Below are 18,594 nucleotides of genomic sequence, written 5' to 3'. Positions count from 1 at the left end.
TTCTCATCCACACCCAGTTGTCTTCTCCCCTCTGGGGTGTCCCTTACTCCTGACCACCCCCCCACCACTGGAGCAGGTTTTGTCTTAGCACCTCTCGTAATATGACTTTTGCTCCTTCATTACCAGCTTTGTGACTTATAAGCTAGGTCTTACTCTTCTGGTCTGTGAAATGGGGACAGTGACACCTCTCCAAATAGGCTTGGTGTCAGGACTGAAGGGCATGCACCTGAGGCCTAGCACTGACTTTGTGGTCTGGATCATCTCTGGGCCTCTCCCGACACCAACCAAGCCTATGTTAGCAGTGCTGGTACCCTGGGTGCAGAGCACACACAAGGCCAGAACAGCAGGCCTGTGGGCAGGGTGCATGGCCTCACAGAAGCGACGCATGGGGCATAGGTGGGCTCTTGCCCCAGCAGGTTCCTAGGCATCTCATGCACCATGCAGTAATGGCCCAGACAGTTCTATAGGTGTGACCACGGCACCACCATCACCCTGGGCCATAGTGGGTGGACAAGGCACAGGAAGGGGCCAGGTCCCACCCTGTCTGACTCACAGCCTGTGGCCCGATTTCAAATGTGTCCCAACGTGTCAGCCAGGAAGTCATCCCACGGTACACCATTGCCCAGTCCCACACTCCAACAGATAGCTCGTTGGTTGACAGCTTGTTTCTTGTTAGCCTGCTGCCTCCTCTTTTCCTGTGTAGCGTTCTTTCCAGTTTTCTATACAATATGTGCATGCACACACACTGCTAGGTTCTGCCCCTCAAAGGTCGGGGCAAATCCTGCCCACCACACACATGTCAGACCCTTCATAGCCTGGATGTGTGGGTGTGGCTGGTGATCTAACCTCTGACCCCCTTCCTGAAGGTTCTGCTCTGGGCCAGGTCTCTGACAGTCTGAGATTGCTCTGTGGTTAGTGCTGGACAGAAAGACAGGTGAGCCTTCTTCCTCCAGGATTGCTATTGTGACCCCAGGACCCACCTCCAAGGAGAGCTACACACCAGAGGTGACTGTCCATTGCAGCACATGTCTGTGCTTGCTTCCCTGCCCACGATGGGCCCCATGTGCTGTCCTGTGCTGCCCTGGCCCTGGGGCTGTGCAGGCTCCATCAGCTTGTGCCACAGTGAACCCTCCCTCCACATCCACTCTTTCCTCTCCTTACACGCCCAGTTTAAATCAGAGCCTGGGTTTGTAGCCGCACTGCTGGCGTCCCTGTTTATAACCGTGTGCCTACTGTTTGACGTCCTGCCGGCCAGCACACCCTCAGCCCCCTGAAGGCAGGTTGTTTTGGGGCACCGTGGACCTACTCCAGCTTGGGGCCAGGCTTAGCAGGCATTCAGGACACCCTAACCCTGCTGAATGAATGGATATGGAAAACGCTCATATGTGTATGAGCTGCTGACAGCCTGGTCCTCGGTCATCACAGTGCAGGCCAGGCCTCGCTCTAGAAGGGGTCTGGTTCCTTAGACCTGGGGGCTGAGGGCTTGTGCTGCAGTAGCTCCAGAGGATACTGGTACTGCTGGTTCAAGGGACACCCCCAGGAGCAGGTGCTGGAGCTTCCTGCAGGGGCCCACCAGGCCCAGACTCTGTTGGTCTGTCGAGGCCCCTGGCTCAGACAGGATTCCCAGCTTGGGTGTTGAACCTCTACTGTCCTGTCAAAGTAATTTTCAACCCATTTGAGATCACACATCCAGTTCAGTATTGTGTTCTGTTTTTCTCCCTCACATAGTGCAAAGAATTCCTGAAGTTCTTTAAGCCCTCTTTCTTTCTTCTCTCTCTCGCTCTCATTCCTTGTCTCTTTCATCTGTCCTTCTCTCTCTTGACAGAATCTAGCCAAGCTGCCCAGGCTGGAAGCTTGAGGACTAGAGGATGTGCCTTTGCCCAGGCTTAAACCCTCTTTAAACACCACTTCTGTTGAAGTCGTCATATCTTTGTGAACATGTCATTTCCACTTATGTCCTCTTACAGTTTCCATTTTTCACTGTTGTAAATATTTTGATGAGCATTTTCTGTGGGAATTTCTGTAAGTGTTTGGGATGACCTGCGATTATTCTTACCAAGGGTCTCAGGGTGGGGCCTCACAAGTTGCAGGGTACCTAGCTCAGGTGAGGTGGGGTCTCTTCTAGGGGTGCATCCTCATGGTCCAGGGCAGTGGCCCTGGAAACAGCACCGTCACTGATTGTTTAAAGTCTATTGGGACCATCAGGGGGAAGGAGGACAGGGGAAATACTGGGGAACCATATTGACCAAATTACATTGTTATATCACATGCATGTATGAATTTGTAAAAACAAGTTCTATTATTATGTATAATTATAATACAAAAATAAAAATATGGGGAAAAGACTATAGAACCATAAAAATGAAGACTGAGGGGTCCTTCATGTGTGAAAGATGGGAGTGCCTTTCATGCAAGATAAACTTGATATCTAAAGAGAGCACTTTGCAGAGTAGCCTGAAGATAACATCCCAGTAAAATGTGACCACGAGGCCACGCATTTTCCCAGGTCCAGAGCAGTGGCATGCAGGGACCTGGCAGTCCATTCAGGTCCTTTCCTTTCCCTTAGTTACTCTGCCTTCCCCAGTACAACCTGGGAGACCTGCTGTGGGGGCCTGCAGTCCTTGGAGCTCGGAAGGTCGAACCAGAGTTAAGTCTAGGGCGCTGAATGCTAGGTAGAAGGAGGGTCCTTTGAATCACATTGGAGGCTCTCTGTCCCTGCCCCTGCATCCCCCAAGTCTTCCTTCTTCCCACTCTGCACCTTCCTGACACACAGGGGCACATGCCTCTCCAACAAGGGCAGCTACCCTCGTGTTCCTCTCTGGGACCAGAAATGACAGGGTGGGGGTGAGTTCCCATGGCAGCACACCTGTGATGGGATGTGGAGGTGCAGGAGGGAAGCCTGAGGGACTCAGGGCTGTCCTCAGGAACAGGACTGACCTTGGCCCACCCTAGCAGCCATGCCCAAGGGGGCCAGAGGACCTGGGCTGGCATCCACAGGACTGGAGCCATGCTGTTGGGAAGAGAGGGTTGGAAAGCAGGCCACAGGTGGGGAGCACAGGCTCCTTTGCATGACCAACAGGGAACTGGGCACCTGAGAACACCAAGACCCAGCTTCAGGAGACTGGAGGACAGAGTGACCCCTGTGCTGCAGAGGTCCCTGTTGCAAGTAGCCTCCTCGAGGGCTTGGAGCCTCCCGCTCTTCCACCTTCCAGCACACAGTGAGCCTGCTCAGCTCTGCTTCTGTCTTCTTGAGGACACAGGGCTCCTCTGCCTGTCCTCACATTCCCAGGTGTGCGGCACAGGACCTGTGTGAAGAGGTGCCCCAAGAACATCCTCTTCCACTGACTATGTTTGAGTGCCTAGGTGCACCAGGCTTTGAGGGATAAAGTCAACACCAAAACACAACTTGGGGAGAAACTGGCACAGTGAATAAGTTCCTACTTATGAGTAGATCAAGTAAAGAGTGAGTTCAAGGAAAGAGACGTGTGTCACTCAGGTACATCCATAAATGTGACCTGGTCCTTCTGAGCCCTGGTGGCTTGGTGTCCTTAGCCATTCTTTTCCCAGAGTTCCTTTGGCTGAGGGAAGCATGGGAGGGCTGCCTGGTGTTCGTCAGGCATGGAGCGCCACTTCAGTGGAGCCAGGGGCAGGTGAGTGGATGAGTGCTCCCTGGACTTCCTTCTTGGGTCATCTGGAAACAAAGCCTTTTCCAGGAAAGCACTGGGTGAGCCGCCTGGTCACTGCACACCACCTGCTTACAGGGTGATGGGACTGAGAGCAGAACAGGCGTGGCCTTTACAGGAGCAATGGAACCTGCAAGAGGCCCCTCCCTCAGGTCATTGAAGGACAGCAGAGGACCCAGGCCCCAAGTGCCTCCTGTTATGGGACAACAGCTGATGAGGACAGGACTGTTTATAGTTCTTACTCTTCTGAACCCTGGCGAGGAAGACATGGCCAGGCTCAGCGTGAGGGTGGTAGCTGCTTTACAGATTCAGGAGCATATTGGAGGCCATGTCCAGCAGGAGCTGCACCTGGCTCAGCAAGAAGCCTTTAAATAAATAGTAGCTAAGTTGGAGATGAAGCCTGGGGACCTTGTTTTCAGAGTGAGAGTGCATGCATGCCAGGCTGCAAGTGGCTGAGTTTGTGCTAGAGAGCTCTGGAGCAGGCCGCAATAAGGGTCTTCTTTCCAGCCTAGACTTAAGCCCTCTGTAACCGGGGACAGCTTTTCACCCTCCCGAGTCACCAGCAGAGGGGCTTGGAAGGACACCTCCAACTGAGACGCTTATGATTTAGTTGAGGCCACAAAGACAGCGAGGCAGCACGCTGAAGTGGGCCCAAGTGAGCCCACCGCAAGGGACCTGCCAGTGAGGTTTACCAGCTGAATCAGGACTCAGGATGTCTCAGGCAGGCTGGAACTGGGGACTTCTGTTCCTTTTAGACAGAAAAGTGTGTATATTTTATAGTCATTTATGCTCTGAATTAAATATTTCTACACAGAATGGATTTGTTTAAATGTAGGTATGTTTACCCCTTAGCTATCAAGAAAAAGAAAATTTTACATATTTAATATCTTTTGACCTGGAAAATAAGAAATCATCATGATCATGTCAAGGTATTGTCCTTGGGAATAAACACTGTATGGGAATAGACTCATGTTGTCAGAGCCCTGCGACTCCAGGGGTCATCAGTGTGCAACTCCAGCTCCACACTGAGAAGGCAGGTGCAGGAACACTAGCAGTTTGGGGTCAGGGTGGAGACCAGCGTGTAAGGGAAGGCAGGTTCCACCCTGCTCGGGTGCCTGCCCTCTGTCCTCCTTACCCTCAACGCTGCGACCCATCTGAACTGGAAAAGCTCGCCCTACCAGCCGGGCCGATGTGCACATCCTGTGCCTCCCCAGCAGCCCAGCAGGACAAGGCCCTGCCTTCCCTGAGTCCTGGCTTTCCGTCTGCTGCCTGGCTGTGCTGACAGCAGGTGCTGGGACCCATCTCTTCGTCCTTCCTGTGTGTCTGGAGCAGCAGGGCTTCCACTCAGTGCTCTCCCAGAGCCTCCTCCTGTTTATGAACATGGTTTTCAATCAGCTTTCAATTGACTGTTTTAAAAAAAAATTCATCTTTAAGGTGAACCTTTCTTTTTAAATAACAACTCTATAAGCTATAATTAATGTGAAATAAAATTCACACCTGTAAAGTATAAAGTTCAGTGGTTTTTAGTAGTCACAGAGTTGTGCAGTCATTACCACTAATTTTAGAACATTTTATTCACCCAAAAAGAAACCCCCAGGGCTCAGACCCCTTGGCAGCTCCTTCCTCCAGCCTGTGGCAGCATCGTCACTCTTCCTTCTGCTGAACTGCCTGCTCTGGGTGTCTCACAGAAGTGGACACAAATGCTACCTGGTCTTTGTGTCTGGTGCCTTCGCCTGGTCAAATACTCTCGAGGTTCATCTTTGCTGTAGTGCAGGCTGTACTGCATGCCTCCCTGTGGCTGAGTCACGTCTGGATGTGATCCTCATATGTTTTCTTTATCTGTTCTTCAGTGGTGGACATTCTGGATGATGCTGTCATGATTCATACTCACGTTTCTGTGTGAACATGTGCATTCATTTTGGGGGGATGTATGCCTGGGACTGAAATTATTGGGTTATGTGGTAACTGTTTAATATTTTAAGGAACTGGCCAGGTGCAATGTCACATGCCTATAATCCCAGCAGCTCGGGAGGCTGAGGCAGGAGGACTGTGAGTTCAAAGCCAGCCTCAGCCAAGACTGAGGCACTGGACTAGGGTTGTGGCTCAGTGGTAGAGTGCTTGCCTAGCACATGTGAGGCACTGGGTTCAATTCTCAGCACCACATAAATAAAAAAAGGTATCGAGTTCATCTACAACTAAAAATATTTTTAAAAAAAAAAGGCACTAAACAACTCAGTGAGACCCTGTCTCCAGATAAAATACAAAATGGGGCTGGGGATGTGACTCAGTAGCCGAGTACCCCTGAGTTCAATCCTTGGTACCCCACCCCACCCCTCCAAAAAATGTAAGGAACTGCCAACTCTTTACCAAAGCAGTTGTACTATTTTATATTCCTACAAAAAAGCATAAAGGTTCAGATCCCTTTTCATTTCTACCAAATGTTCTTATCTTTCTTATGACAACTATCCTAATGGATTTGAAATGATAACCGTATTAGTCAACTTCCATCACGATAAGAAAATACTTGAGGCAATTAACTTGTAAAGAGAAAATTTGGCTTGTGGGTCTGGAAGCTGACATGCAAGCCCCTGCCCAGGGCTAGTGGATAGACAACATCCCAGCAGGGAGCAAAGCACTCTCATGAGCCAGGAAGCAAAAAGTAAAGGTGGCCCCCGCCATGGTCCCCAGGGGCACACCCACCAGGCAGCTCTTCCAAGGTCCCTCACACTAGCACCACCCTAGGGACCACAGCTCAACACACGGTGTGCAGTGACTCCCGCTTTCAGTTTGCATTTCACAGTGACTGATGTTGTGAGCTCTCTAGAGTCCGTTTCTTTAAGGACATGTCTACTCAGGTTCTTGGCCCACCTTTTAATGGGTTGGTTTGTCTTTTTACTGGTGAGTTTTAAGATTTCTTTGTATGTTCTGAGTACAAGTCACTTATCAGATATCAGATATCTGATTTGAAAATATTTTCTCACATTCCACAGATTATCTTTCCACTTACTTGGTGGTACCCTTTGAAGCACAAAAGTTTTAAATTTTTATGAAATACACTTTATCCACTTTTTTGTTGTTTATGCTTTTGGTATCCCATCTAAGAAATCATTACCTTACCCAAGTACTGAAAATGGAATCCTGTGTGTTCTGAGTTTCACAGTGTGGCCCATCCTGGGTCTGTGATCCAGTCTGAACTCATTTCCCTGTATGGAATGAGCTGGAGTCCAGCTTTCTTGCTGTGTATGTGGACCTGCAGTTTTCCAGCATGTTTGCTGAAAAGACTTTCTTCCCCCCATTGAACTGTCCTGACATTCTTATGACGTCAACGGGCTCCCCCCTGCCTCAGTCCTAGCCCATCAATCATCTGTATGTCTTTCTTTATGTCAATACTACACCATAAGTTTTGAAATCAGGAAGTGTGGGCCTCCAACTCTACTCTTTTTCAAGAGCCTATTGGATACATCGGGTCATTTGTATTTCCAAATAAGTTTAGGACCATCTTGCCAATCACTGTAAAAAAAGGCAGCCAAGATTTTGATAGGGATTGTACTAAACCTGTTGATCAATTTGGGGAGTATTTTTTTTTTCTTGCCATACTGGGGATCGAACTCAGGGCCTTGTGCTTGCGAAGCAAGCACTCTACCAGCTGAGCTATCTCCCCAGCCCAGTATTGCCATTTTAACAATATTAAGACTGCTAATCGATGAACATAGAATATCTTCCTGTCCATTTAGATCTTCTTTAATATTTTGAAACCATTCTGTAATTTTCCATGTGCAAGTTTTTCCCTTCTTTTGTTAATTTTATTCCTAAATATTTTATCCTTTTAATGCTGTTCTTAAGAGAATTGTTTTCTTAATTTCATTTTCAGATTGTTCATTGCTATTATATGTATGATTTATTTTTGCATATTGATATCATGTCTTGCAGCAATGCTGAATTTGTTGGCACTGGCAAATGTTTTACTAGATTCCTAGGATTTCCTGTATATAAGTGTGTGCCTTCTGTGAATAGAGCCATTGCAACTTCTTCCCTTCAGTCCAGTGGCCCTTGTTTTCTTCCCTGATAGTTTCTGTAGAGCCTCTTGTGCGATATTAGATAGCAGATGTGACAGTGATGGTTCTTGCTTTGATCTGGATTGCAAGGCATGGGTCTCTGACTGTTGAACATGGCGTGGACAGTGTTTTCATAGAAGTCCCTCTGAGGATGCGGAAGTTTCCTTCTGTTCCTATTTCGTTGAGTATTTTCATCCTAAAAAGATGTTGTGTTTTAATTTTTTATCTATTGTGGTGATCATGTGACTTTTGTCTGTTAATATTGTGTATGACATTGATTTTCAGATGTTAAACCAACCCTGCATTCATGTGATAAATCTCACTGATCATGGTGTGTAGTTCTTCTAGATGTTAATGGTTATGATTTACTAATATTTCTGACTCTTTTTCAACTCTTCCTAATGGATGTTGTGTGGTTTTCTCCTCCAGTGGTTTCTTTTTTTTTTTTTTGGTGGTACTGGGGATCGAACTCAGGGCCTTGTGCTTGCTAGACAAGCACTCTACCAAATGAGCTATCTCCCCAGCCCCAGTGGTTTCTTTTTCAAGGTAAAACTGGTTCACAGAATAAATTGGGACTCATTTCCTCCTCATTTTTTGAGAGAGTTTGTGAAGGAGTGGTACTAATTTTGTAAACATTTGGTACAATTTCCCTGTGAAACCATCTGGGCCTGGACTTTTCTTTTGTGGGCATTTTTAAAATTGTGAATTCAATCTCCTTACTTGTAATAAGTTCATTGAGATTTTCTATTTCTTTTTGATTCAGTCTGGTATTTGTGTCTTTAAAAGAATCTGTCCATGTCTTCTGGGTTATCCAATTGTCCTGGAAACCTCACTGCATTTGATATGATGTCTCCTTCTGCTCCCTTTGGCTGTGACAATTTCTCAGGCTTACCTTGCTTTGGATGTTAGTTTTGAGGACTAGTCAGATATTTTGAGGAATCTCTCTCCGTTGGGATTTGTCTGTGGTGTTTTTCAGTGTTAGAATGAGATTGTGGACTTCAGGGATGAGGACCACAATAGTATAGTGCCACTTCTATCACTTGTTATTAAGGGATGTGCTGTCCATGTGATCTACCATGATCCATGCTGCCCTTGGTCCTCTGGCTGAGGATGTCTTCCAAGCGTGTCCACTCTAAAGTCACTCTTTCCCCTTCTACACTGTACTCTTGGGAACAAACTTACTGTGTTGGGCCTACATGTGGGAGGTGGGGAATTGATGCTCTCTGCGCTTGGGGGTGGCTTATGTCCATATCAATTATTTGATGTCCTTCTGCATTGGAGGTCTGTCTATTATACTTCATTTATTTATTAAGTCACTTATTCATATCATTGTAGACTCAGGGACATTTATTTTATACTTTGAGTTATAATTCAACACTAGTTTGTTTTGGCCACTGGGAACTTGTCAATTGGTTCCTGTTTCTCTTTGATACACTGCATGTTTTGGGGGGGATGTATTTAGCACTTCCTGGCTTTCTGGTACTTCGGTGACCCAGGTTCATGTTCCTTGTGCCTTCTCCTACAATCAGACCCTTCTCCTAGGACCCATTTCCTTGGGTGCAAGATTTGATTGGTGCTTCTGGAATGCCTATAGAGTCCTCAGTCCTCGAGGTCAGTAGTATTGCCTCCACTTGCTTCCGATTTTAGTAATCTGAATCTTTTCTCTTTTTCTGTTCATTTTAGTCAGCTTTTTTGCTGCTGTGACTAAATGATCTGACCAGTACTATTGTAGAGGAGGAAAAGTTTATTTGAGGGCTCATGGTTTCAGAAGTCTTAGTACTTAGAAAGCCAGCTCCATTCCTCAGAGTTTGAGGTAAGGCTGAACACCACAGTGGAAGAGTTTGGCAAAGGAAAACAGCTTACACTGCTATCAGAAAGCAGAGAGTTCATTTCTTGCCTCCTGCCTAGGGTTAGCCATTTTGCCTGGGAGCCCTGCGTCCTTTTAGGGGGAAATGATGGAGCCTGAATCAGGTGCTAGGGGTAGGGGTAAGCTTTTTGATACGTTGTCTACTAACTTGCCTGCCAACCGCGCCAGGCACAGCAAGATAAGCTTTCCCTAAAACCTTTCTTAGTAGGTCCTGATCTTGGATTGAATTTGATTACTGATTTAGAGGGAGATCATCTCGCAGGACAGTGGGTTCCTTGGCAGCATGTGTGGGGCAGCAGAGGTTGGATGGTGCCTGGTCTGAGGCCAAGTATGAACCTGCCCTGGAAGACTCAGTGGAAGTGACCATGCTCCCACCAGTCTTCACAGTGGCTTGGGGCATGGTCTCCCAACACCGTGAGTCCCTGAAGAATTCTGAACAGCTACCACTAGTGGGTTGTCGTTCAGTGGCAGAGGGTGTGTCTAGTTCCATCCCCAGCACCAAAAAGTCCCATAGGGGATAATGTACTTTAATGTTAGCATCTGAAGTTTTTTGAAATATAAATAGTACAAAGGATATAATTTCCACCATGCCGTAAATATTTCACTTAAAAATAAAGCTTTTTAACATGTGATCTTTTAAATATAGCGAGTGATGTGTGAAAGCTGTTGTGATTTGATACCACCAGCAGATGTTTTAAAATAGGATGGATGAGCTTTTTGTAACGATCAGAAATTATACATGAAAATGTGCTTTTTTTCTCCTTGATTCCTTCTTTTCATTACTCTCCCAGGAAATTCTGTTTTATTATTTTATCCTAATAATACATACTTAATTACCTGAAACAACAATGTATACTTTTCTCTGCAACAATATTTATAGACATTGATATTAAAAGTTCTCTCATGATACTGTATGACTCTGTGTTAGAGCTTCTTCTAAGCTGGTGTGAAGTTTCAGTGCTCAGGACAAGTCCTAGAGATCCGATTTACTCTGATTAACATTCTTCAACTGTGCACTGAATAATGGCTAAGTAGCAAAGTATATATATCACAGTAAAAAAATTCCAGATTGAGTCTTTGCAGTTCTTATCAAATCATGATTGCAATATAGTTGCAAAATCTGATGAAGAATTATTTGTATTCAAAGTGAGCATTTAAAATCCTTCCTGTACGAGGGTGTTTGTGTTACATGAGCTGGACAGGCAGCTTCTTCACTGTGGTGTCAAAGCATAGCTTTGTTTACACAAACAGATCAATCAAACACTTTCCCCAAGGAAGGTGGAAGCAGGGTGCGAGGGGCTTCTGCCCCACTCGCTCAGCAAATCTCTCCAGGTCACCTGCCAGAAACAAGAGAGTGAAGTGGTCTGTCATTAAAATTGTTTCAATAATCTATTAACTGACAGTTCAACTAGGACAACTTTTGATTTTGATGAAAGCCAATAATGGGAAGCCACTTGATATGAGATTTATTGCTTGATCGTTAAGTCCATGTGCTTTTTCAGTTTGAGTAAATGTGCTGAAACCATGTGTTAGTGGTTAATTCCTTCATTTGAAGGCCCCTGGTTCAATCCGATATAATGGGGGAAATAAACTACTAATCTAGAGTCCCATGCTAGCAACATTCTTAAATAAAATGCTCCATATATCACATTCCACATCTCTCTTGTGACACTCTGAGCACCTTGAACATGGGAGGCCTACTCACTGCAGCAGGGCAAGACCAGGGTCATTGTCAGAGACTTGCTTGGCCTCAAGAAAGGCCTGAATCCACTCTTCTTTTCAAATCGATGTGAACATATGTCAAGAGAGAAGTCATTAAAACTTCTCGAGCTATCTTCGAGTAGCTGCTGAATGGAGCAGAACACTGTAGGCGGGTGTTCTGGGTGCCCTCAGCACTGAGGCCACAGTGAGGGTGCTGGTGAGGGAAGACAGTGCGCTCCCATGTGCCCTGTGGGGACACTCTGAGAACCACATGTGAAGCCAGAAACTACCAGCACCCACTATTGCATTCTGTCATGGATAGTGGGAAGAGAGGTTCTGCTGACCAGAGAGGAAACTGCTTTGGGGGGTGCAGTGGGTTGTCCCAGATGCAGCTTGAAGCTGCCCCAGTAAAATAAATGTTGTGTGACTTGATAGGATAACCAAATCCAAGAGAATCACATGAAACTTACGTCGCAAGCTGTGTCCCCTGTGCCTTGAAGGTGTGCATCCCTGTGGGTGGAGCTGCCTTGGGGTCCTCAGGTGCTCCTGGTGCAGTGTGTGGGGATGCCTTCAGGGTCCACAGGGCGTGCCCACCTATGGTGCACCCTGGCACTAAGTGCTGAGGAGGAACGTAATGCTTCTTTGAGTAACAGAAGAGGGAGTCTGGGGCGTCCTCTGCACCCCGTGACTGCCTTTCCTCTGCACTTGCAGGATGCAGCTGCCGTCAGAGCTGTGACTGTCCAGACACTGCACTTTCGGGGGGTCTGCTTCCCCTGCTGACTGTAGAGGGGGCTGAGGATTCAGTAACTGAAGGTGGCTTTTCCCAAACCAGAATGCTGCGTTGTCTCACAGTCAAATGCCAAGGCAGTGCAGGTGTGGGAGAGGCTTTCTTCTTTGCTTTAGATGACCTGCAGGAGGTAGAAAGGGGACTGGTTCCCAGCAGGGCACCTTGAAGTTAGGGTCTGGTGGCCAATTCCCACAGAACAGTGGTCTCTGCAAGGCCAACAGCACCAGTTTCTTCTGGGAACGTTAGACACAGATTCTTGGGTCATACCCCAGTCTGAGGTGTGATGATTCTGACAGCCCATGTGATGTGAGAGTTTGTCCAGGACTTCTTTGTGTGTCTAGATGGCATAATGGCAGGTGTCTGTGAACATCAGACATCTAGCTTGTGTACATTCTGGAGGCTGTTGGGTTGATTTTCACCTGTACTAAGGGATGCAGGTCCCTACTGCCAGGTGAGGGCCAGTGGCATGCCTCAGGTGATGTGGACAGGAGCCAGGATCCTCCAGGAAGGTGGCCACCCACTCTGCAAGCAGCTCTGTGGGCAACTGAGTGGGGGCAACTCTGTGGGAAAAGGGTTGGTGCCTGGGCATTTCCCCATGTGGGGCACCTGTTACAGTTCAAAGGCAGAGTATGGTATGCCTTGTGAAGACTCTGGGTTTGTTTTTTGCCAGGGACCAGAACTCACTACCTATCTCCCTGGACTTATGAAGCAGTCCTTTACACTAGGTTCCTCTGTGTTTTCAAATTTATTTCCACTCCTGATCCTTTTGAAGTGCAGCTATTTGGTCCTATTAAAATGGAAATCAGTTGGGCACTGTGATCCGAGCAACTCAGGAGGCTGAGGCAGAAGGATGGCAAATTCAAGGCCATCCCCAGCATCTTAGCAAGACCCTGTCTCAAAATAAAAATGAATAGGACTGGGCATGTAGCTCAGTGGTAAAGCATGCCTGGATTCAATCCCAGTACCAAAAAAGGAAAAAAAAAAAAAATCAAATAAGGGCACTTCCTAGTTTAAGATTAAAACTCATAAAGACTTCACCTTGCCCTTATAAAAATGTCTGGAAGATATTTCTTCTCTGCCTGAATCTCCTGGCCCTGTTGTGGGACTGTGTAGACACCCCTGGAACCTCTGAGGAATGGAGGAAGGATTATAGTCAGCATGGACTCCTGAGTCTCACCCTCCAGGTCTGTGTGAACTTGACCTTGCTTTTCTGACAAACTGAGCCTAAAGGACTCTCCAATCCTGTCCTCAGGAGTTGGGCTGCATCCCTGTCAGTGTGAGCCAGTACACTGCTCCTCCCTCTGTACAGGCTCATTCCTTGACGCCCCTCCCTGCCTGGTGGTCTCTCATTTGCTCATGGTCAGTTAAGTGACCGTGGCGCAGCTGGCACTGTCTCTGGGCCTGGCTGAGGCTCAGGAGCCTCTTGCTCCATGAACATACTGTCCTTCCTCTGGTTCACCCCCTTCTCTTGCATTGTAGTTTGGGGCCGAATTCCGAAGGTTCTCCTTGAACCGCCACAAGCCCGGGAAGTTTGAAGATTTCTACCAGCTGGTCGTGCACACCCACCACATCTCCAACACTGAGGTGACCATTGGCTATGCAGACGTGCATGGGGACCTGCTTCCCATCAACAACGATGACAACTTCTGCAAGGCAGTCTCCAGCGCCAACCCCCTGCTCAGGGTCTTCATCCAGAAACGAGGTAAGGAGGCTGAGTGGCTTAGAGTTGCTTATTAAAACATGTGGCTTTAGTTTTGACTGCTGTAACAGGACCATGAGATTCTGTTTTCCAACCCGTAGGAGATTTAAAAAATTAAACGTTTTGGTCAACATTAACTTATTAGAACAGCTTAACAATGGCTAAACTGCAACTTGCACCTTAAATAGTGTTGACTTCTGTCTTTTAAACACTGAGGGAAAATAATACTGATACTTTCAGTATTATAACTGGAAGCAAGCAAATTCAGTAATGAAGAGGCCATTCATCAGTAGCCTAAGAATGAAATTTGAGGGCACTAGTGTGTATTCTCCATGTCTTTTAAGATTGCAACAAAATGTTAGCTTTAAATTATAACTTTGGTTAATGTTTAGCTCTAAAGGCCCAGCTTTGCTGCAATGATATCATTTTATGAAAACATAAATGACCAGCTTTGGTGGTTGAAAGGGGGTGGAAGCCGGATGCGTGCTCGTCTGGGACCGCACACGGCTCACATCCCACAGTGCAGTTGAGACTGTTTCCTCTTCAAGATGTCTGGGAGAACCTTGTCATTTCAAAATAATCTGCTGGAGGAAGGAATGAACTGCAGGCAAGACTTGAAATTGGGAAAGTGGCATTTTTACAATTGATTTAGTAATGACTCTCCCTCCTTGCTGGTCAGACCTACTGTGTGCACAGTGAGGACTTATGTGGACAGGACAGACCTGTGTTGACATGGAGAGGGTGTCCTCCCTCCTGGGACAGACCTGCTGTGTGCACAGTGAGAACTGACTGCCTCAAAGCAGAATGGCCTTGGGACCCTTGCAAAGTGACACTACAGCATGCTGCATCTGCAGTTTTGTACTTACTTGTAAGTGACTCTCTGGTAACTTAGGAAAGGCTCCATGGAGGGGAACCTGAGCAGAGACTAGAAGAAGCTGCATGGGGGTGAGAGACAAGGAGAGCTGAGGTGTGGAAGTTGGCCACTGGCTTTGCATATGCAGGTCGGCCCTCTGTGTCCTGTACCTCAGTGTTCTTGTTTGCAAACTGAGTTGCAATGGTACAGTTCTGAGCAGTGAGCTAGCTTATAGTCTGTGCTCTGTAAATATTAGCTCTTCTTGTTATTCCCACTCATGGCAATGGAGGGACAGCAGGAGACCGCTGACCTCACAACAGGCTGAGTCACAGGCATGAGATCAAAGCCTCTGCATCTGCAGACCTGGCTGAGTCTGCAGACCCTGCTGTTGGTCTGAGGGGCCAACACAGAGCTGCCTTCCTGACAGCAGCCAGGGCCACTGCTGGGGAGCAGGACCGGCCACAGTCTTTGAATGGCTTTGTGCAGCCTCTGGCATCCCCTTACTGTGTTCTCTGTAGTGGCCACCCCCTGCCCAGCCGGTCCTGGGATGGCTGCCTGCACCTCATCCCTGCCTGGAACTCTCTGCCCCTTCACGTCTCTTGGGAATCTGTGGCACTCTCTGTCTTCAGAAGGGCTGGTCTCAATCTGCTCTGATTTGCTTGCAAGGACTTCACCTGTTTTTCCCTCAGGTTTGCTCTCTCTTCCTCTCTGTTACTCACAGCTGTCAGGGTGCTGTCCATCCCCACCAGACCCTGAGCCCATTGGGGTTACTCTTGGCTGTGCCACAGCAGCCCCAGTTCACAGCCTTGCTCACCAGGGGCAGGACAAGAGTGGAAAGCCCTGGATAGACAGCTGTGGACATGGGCCTTATCATGCATTATACAGAAAGTCAGTCTTTCTGTCCCTGGCTGCAGGGTGGGTTGAAGCTGGGCAGGGGCTAGCCTGAGCAAGGTGCCTCTACTGCTGGACCACTAAACCGAGGCAAGATGGGCCTAGGTATGTCTCCTGGCCCATTGTCATGCTGTGGGGGTCATAGCCATCTTCTCACCCTCCTCAGTGGGTTCCAACTGGAGACGACAGGCATGGCAGGGAGCTAGGCATCAGATGTCTGGGGACAGCCAGACGCCCTCATGTTAGGACCAGCTTGCCGATCTGTCCCTCAGAAGACTGGTGACTGAAGTCATTGGGTTCTGAGGCCCCAGGGTCAGGGCTCACAGTTCACAGCCTCCGGGCATCAGCATCAAGAGGCCAGTTGCTGCTCACCATCCTCCACTGCAGCAACACCAGAGTGGCATGCTGTCACTTTCCACACTGGCGTAGCTTATTGAATATGTCTTAAGAGGAATCTATATTATGATCACAAATGAAAGTCACCATCCTCCTAATACATATTGAAATAACCCACAACTGTCCACCACTTACTAAAATCTCTTCCCTCAAACCACACAAAGACATGGCTGTGCAACTTCAGGCCAGCATCTCTGGTGATGTAGGTGTAAGCCCAGCAAACACTGGAACGAGAACAACTCCCACCCTACCAGGACCCACGCACAGTGCTCACATTCATTTTCACAACAGCCAAAGGGCAGACACAACCTAGTGTCCATAAGCTGGTGAATGGACAGACAGACAGACTTGTATGCATACAGTGGAATGTTACCAGCCACATGACTCTCAATGAACTCCCAATCAGCCGAGGGCACTGCACCAGACATAGGTTACTGCATGGCAGCTCTTACTGTTCATCCTTGCTCAGTCCTCTGTATTTGCAAATTTGCCTGCTAAAATTTATTTGTAACCCCAAATCGATACTCAGCTATGGTTTTGTGGTCATGTGACAGAGTGGTAAGAAATTCAAGTGGCCAATTTGCACATTCCCAGCTGAGGTCAACAAGGGGTCTCTGCTCCTCGTTTGCTCATGCCATAGACCAGTGTCCTTTCCTCATTCTGCTGATTCAGCCCCACACTTTCCACATTCCTGCACTTCTTGGGATCCTGAACCTGCTGCTTGGATGCCCTGTGCCTCACGGGGAAGAACTGTGCTTGGAGAAGCTTTGTTCAGACATGCTGGTCGTGAGTTTTGTGTTCATGGTGCTGCAGTGCACCTTAAACCCAGTGTCTTTAAACAGAAAACAAGGTGATATATGGGCCAGTTGGTGACAGTGTTATGCCCAGAAGCTGCAGGGACCCACCTGTTGTTCCCTGGGACCCACAGCTCCATGTTCACTAAGAACCTCAAAGGAAGAGAGTCAGCTGTATATGAAAAGTCCAGGATGACCTATCCACAGGCACAAAAGGGAAGAAGAGCTGGCACAGACTGCTTCTTGGGGTGATGAGATGTTCTAGACCCAGAGACCTCTGGACACATAAACTCTACACTGCATTTCAGCAAAGTGGTAGAAGAGAGCCAAGGCTGGCCAAGATGGCTCCCAACACAACCTGGTCCAGGCCCCAGTTCAATGGGCTCAGGACCTGCCTCCAGCCTTCACCTCCCTAGGTCAGCCACCCTCACCACGTTGAGAATTCTAGCTCTTTAATTGTCATGTTTGTTCAAAATCTTTAAAATCATTTCTTCCCCTACTAATTGGAACCCCCTGTGCATGCCCAGGAGGGCTCTGGTTGTAGAAACCCTGCACCTCACTGCTGGGCCCAGTTGTGCACATGGCCTTCTGTCCTCAGCAGGGATGCAACCTGTGCAGCCCGCAGGTTCTGCAGCACCTGTCACTTTGTCACCAGGAGAAATCAGACATCTTCACATCATGTGAGATGTGTATCCAGGTATCTTAAATGTCATTTGTATTTATAGTTATTTTAAAAGAACTGTACATGGTGTTACTTAATATATTCATAAGAAAGCACATATAACATTTTATTGCACCATTGATATTCTGACAGTTGTTTCCAGAATAACTTACTTCCTGTGTAACCCTCTTTATTTTTCTTTATGCTTTTAAACCCATTAGTCCAAAAGGTATTCTCAAGCATCCTCAGATTGCTTCAGGGTCAAGGAGGCACCTGCAAGCCAGTACTTGGTGGGTGCTAAAGACCCGTGTTCTGTGCCCCTGCCACCCCTTCCCTCCCCAGGTGCAGGAATATTTGCAAAGCTGACCCAGCCAGTGAGCACAGGACCAAGATCAGTAGAAGAAACTCAGTGTCTCTATTTTTAGCAAAATAAACAGGAAGTACAGACACTAACATTTCACCACTAACCCATCAGATAAGCCCTCAAGCACCAGCAAACCCGTGGTCTTGCTACTTACCTCCACACCCTGCCCAGCCAGAGGGGCATGTCACAGGCCTGCCAGCATCTGTGACTGCCTGGGCATTCCGGGCACTCTTCTGGGCTCCTGGAATAAGGAGAGTGTGTTTATAAATGTTGTGATTTATCAGAAGTTGCCCGAAGGTGAATTTGTGTGTGATTTCTCTTAGGTGAGTTGCTAGGAAAAGTAATAAGGAATGTTCTTCGGGCTAAAATGTGTAGGACAGTTGGGAATTTGATACAGACCTGGCGAAGTGTCCAAGTTCAGGCACATGAATCCTGCTCCTGTTTTTCTTGGACTCTTGTGTGTCTGGATCTAAGCTGGGGGCTGCCTCCTCAGCAGGAGGCACCCAGCAAGCTGTGAGAACTGAGTTTCTGACCCCTCCCCATGTTGCTCTTGGGAGCTGCCTAGAGTCTCAAGGTGTGAGTGCTGACCTGGCCTCAGGTGCTTGTGCTCATGGGGATGGCAGGAAGCCAGGCTGTCACCCCTTCACAAGACTCATGAGCCCTGCTGCCACAGATGCCCAGAAGTTCGCATGTTTGGAAGATTTCTTCTTCCTTTTTTTTTTTTTTTTTGTTTTGTTTTGTTTTGTTTAATTTTTTTTCAAAAGGCAAAAACCTCCCAGTGCCCCACCGTGGGAATGCGGAGAAAACAGCTCGCCCGCAGCTTCTCCCTGCAGTGGGCTGGGG

The 18,594-nt window shown here is 47.7% G+C and overlaps 1 protein-coding gene across 1 annotated transcript in view; it reads left to right on the top strand.

Annotated features, from left to right (window-relative positions):
• Positions 1-18,594, top strand: part of PARD6G (par-6 family cell polarity regulator gamma) — a 55,719-nt gene that overhangs the window by 8,964 nt on the left and 28,161 nt on the right. The window contains exon 2 of the mRNA XM_079109185.1: positions 13,573-13,795. Within this exon, the coding sequence (XP_078965311.1) occupies positions 13,573-13,795 (223 nt within the window). The remainder of the gene's footprint in view (positions 1-13,572; positions 13,796-18,594) is intronic.

This window comes from Sciurus vulgaris (assembly GCF_902686455.1).
Source record: "Sciurus vulgaris genome assembly, chromosome: 13".
In the NCBI taxonomy this organism is placed as follows: Eukaryota; Metazoa; Chordata; class Mammalia; order Rodentia; family Sciuridae; genus Sciurus; species Sciurus vulgaris.
Note: the sequence above shows the minus strand (reverse complement) of the source record. Positions and strands in the feature narration are given on the sequence as shown.